Source organism: Chiloscyllium plagiosum, chromosome 13 (genome assembly GCF_004010195.1).
Source record: "Chiloscyllium plagiosum isolate BGI_BamShark_2017 chromosome 13, ASM401019v2, whole genome shotgun sequence".
In the NCBI taxonomy this organism is placed as follows: Eukaryota; Metazoa; Chordata; class Chondrichthyes; order Orectolobiformes; family Hemiscylliidae; genus Chiloscyllium; species Chiloscyllium plagiosum.
The window spans coordinates 53,079,210-53,082,466 of NC_057722.1; the positions used below are offsets into that span (position 1 = coordinate 53,079,210).

Here is a 3,257-nt window from a genome sequence, read left to right on the forward strand (position 1 = left end):
ATTTGAGAGAAAAGGTAATGGAGATATGCAGGTTTTCATTTCCAATCATGGCTACTTTCTCTAACATTCTGAGTCAAGCTTGCGGAACCATAGTTCATATATCATTGAGACTTGGACTATAGTTTGTATTACATTTAGACAGATCATAAAAGTATTGTTGTCAGTTTACAGAAGATATTTACATGACAGAGTTCTGAGAAACTGATGAGATCATGTGATGTAAATTTCCAAGGCACTGTCGAATGTCAAACAAAGTCAGTAATCAAAAATTTGACTTTTTTCTGTAGATATAGATGAATGCGCAACCAACACATCGAATTGTGAACAAGTCTGCCATAATACAATTGGAAGCTTCACATGCAGCTGCCTCCCTGGGTACAGCATCAACGCAACAAACACTTCACATTGTGATGGTAGGACATTGTTATCCAAATATTACATACATATCATGCTATTAATGATTTAAGATTATCACTTTGGGGAATGTGCATCAAACAGTTTCGATTGTGAGTTGTGAGGTTATGACTTCCAAGATAATCAGTGTCTTGTTCCAATGCTGTACACTTTGGCGCTTTGTAGACTGGTTGATAGCAGTATGATGGCACCAAGTGCAGTGAAACAACTTATTCTTATACATTCCAAGGACTTCTCCATTTCTGCTCAAAAGTCTGATTTGTGCTTTGTTGGCATGCTGTTAATGATCATCACATATTACTTAACTTGGTGAGAAATGTTCCTTCATGAGGACAGAATAACCAAGATTATGTGTACGTTCAAGAATTTTCTTTCTCACAGCAGAGGAAAACAAATTTCACACTTGTCAGAATGTCTTTGAAATCTGTTGTTGCCAGTTTAGATTGGAAATTAACAAAACAGATTGCACTGGCTGCGCTGTCAGCATGAGTAGTAGATTGCCGAGATTGGTTTTCATTGCTATGGAGCAAAGGGAGGAAGCATCGGAAAGGTTTCCTTCGACATCGATGAATGTTCAAAAACCACATAAATTCGCAATGAAATCTTCAACAATACAAATGGATGCTTCATCCCCTAGTTGTTAAAATGAATTCCACGCCCACAGCACAGACTTCCATTTGTGATGATAACAATATTTAATTGCACGTTGAGGATTATGGAATTTCAAGCAATGCAGGACACACCAATGCTCTGTCAATGAAGATTGATCGAAAATAAGTCTTTTGAGCTCCATCTGTATGTAATAAGAAGGAGTTTCAACCTTAAACCCTGTCGCTGTGCAGTTGAGTTTGTCAAAATTCACAGTCAGTTGTGTACAAGGTGAAAGAATTCATCAGTAGGTGAAAGTTTCAAATATTATCAACTTGGACCAAAAAAGCTATTGTGCCCATCTATTCTCCATTAACCAATTCAATGTTTGAGCAGAAATTGTAGTCGGAGCCTTGTAGGTGTGATGGCGGAATGCAGAAAGTGAAGGCTTATGCCACAAATACAGTCGCATGACATCACATGGTTAGATTAGATTAGATAACTTGCAGTGTGGAAACAGGCCCTTCGACAACACAAGTCCACACCGACCCACCGAAGTGCAAGCCATCCAGACCAACCCCACTACATTCGCCCCTTCACCTAACACTAGGGGCAAATTAGCATGGCCAATTCATCGATCCTGCACATTTTTGGATTGTGGGAATAAACCGGAGCACCGGTCATGTGATATATTTGAGACAAAAGTTCATGTCATATCATGGCTACTTTCTCTAACATTCTGAGTCAAGTTTGCAAAAGGATAGTTCATATTTCATTTAGACAGATTATAAAAGTATTGTTGTCAATTTACAGAAGATATTTACATGATAGAGTCCTGAGAAACTGATGAGATCATGTCATGTAAATTTCTAAGGCACTGTCTAATGTCAACAATGTCAGTAACCAAAAATTGGACTTTTTTATGTCGATATGCAAGGGGCCTAACAGGGAAGGCAGATGAACTCAGAGCATGGTTAGGAACATGGGACTGGGATATCATAGCAATTACGGAAACATGGCTCAGGGATGGGCAGGACTGGCAACTTAATTTTCCAGGATACAAATGCTACAGGAAGGATAGAAAGGGAGGAAAAAGAGGAGGGGGAGTGGCATTTTTGATAAGGGATAGCATTACAACTGTGCTGAGGGAGGATATTCCCGGAAATACATCCACAGAAGTTATTTGGGTGAAACTGAGAAATAAGAAAGGGATGATCACCTTATTGGGATTGTATTATGGACCCCCTAATAGTCAGGGGGAAATTGAGAAACAAACTTGTAAGGATATCTCAGCTATCTGTAAGAATAATAGGGTGATTATGGTAGGGGATTTTAACTTTCCACACATCAACTGGGACTGCCATAGTGTTAAAGGTTTAGATGGGAGAGGAATTTCTTAAGTGTGTAAAAGTCAATTTTCTGATTCAGTTTGTAGATGTACCTACTAGAGAATGTGCAAAACTTGACCTACTCTTGGGAAATAAGGCAGGGCAGGTGACTGAGGTGACAGTGGGGCCAGTGACCATAATTCTATTCGTTTTAAAATAATGATGGAAAAGGATAGACCAGATCTAAAAGTTGAAGTTCTAAATTGGAGAAAGGCCAATTTTGACGGTATTAGGCAAGAACTTTCAAAAGCTGATTGGAGGCAGATGTTCGCAGGTAAAGGGATGGCTGGAAAATGGGAAGCCTTCAGAAATGAGATAACAAGAATCCAGAGAAAGTATATTCCTGTCAGGGTGAAAGGGAAGGCTGAAACTTTATTGCTGGAACAGCACAGCAGGTCAGGCAGCATCCAGGGAATAGGAGATTCGACGCTTCGGGCACAGGCCCTTCCTCAGGAATCCCCGAAGCGTTGAATCTCCTGTTCCCTGGATGCTGCCTGACCTGCTGTGCTGTTCCAGCAATAAAGTTTCAACTTTGATCTCCAGCATCTGCAGACCTCACTTTCTCCTGAAAGGGAAGGCTGGTAAGTATAGGGAATGCTGGATGACAAAAGAAACTGAGGGAGAAAGTGAAGGCTGCAGATGCTGGAGATCAGAGCTGAAAATGTGTTGCTGGAAAAGCGCAGCAGGTCAGGCAGCATCCAAGGAACAGGAGAATCGACGTTTCGGGCATAAGCCCTTCTTCAGGAATGACCTGAAGAAGGGCTTATGCCCGAAACGTCGATTCTCCTGTTCCTTGGATGCTGCCTGACCTGCTGCGCTTTTCCAGCAACACATTTTCAGCTCTGATCTCCAGCATCTGCAGTCCTC

At 41.0% G+C, this 3,257-nt stretch overlaps 1 protein-coding gene across 1 annotated transcript in view; it reads left to right on the forward strand.

The window, feature by feature from the left end:
- The window catches only part of LOC122556386 (fibulin-2-like), a 46,652-nt gene that overhangs the window by 20,579 nt on the left and 22,816 nt on the right, over positions 1–3,257 (forward strand). The window contains exon 7 of the mRNA XM_043703020.1: positions 288–413. Within this exon, the coding sequence (XP_043558955.1) occupies positions 288–413 (126 nt within the window). The remainder of the gene's footprint in view (positions 1–287; positions 414–3,257) is intronic.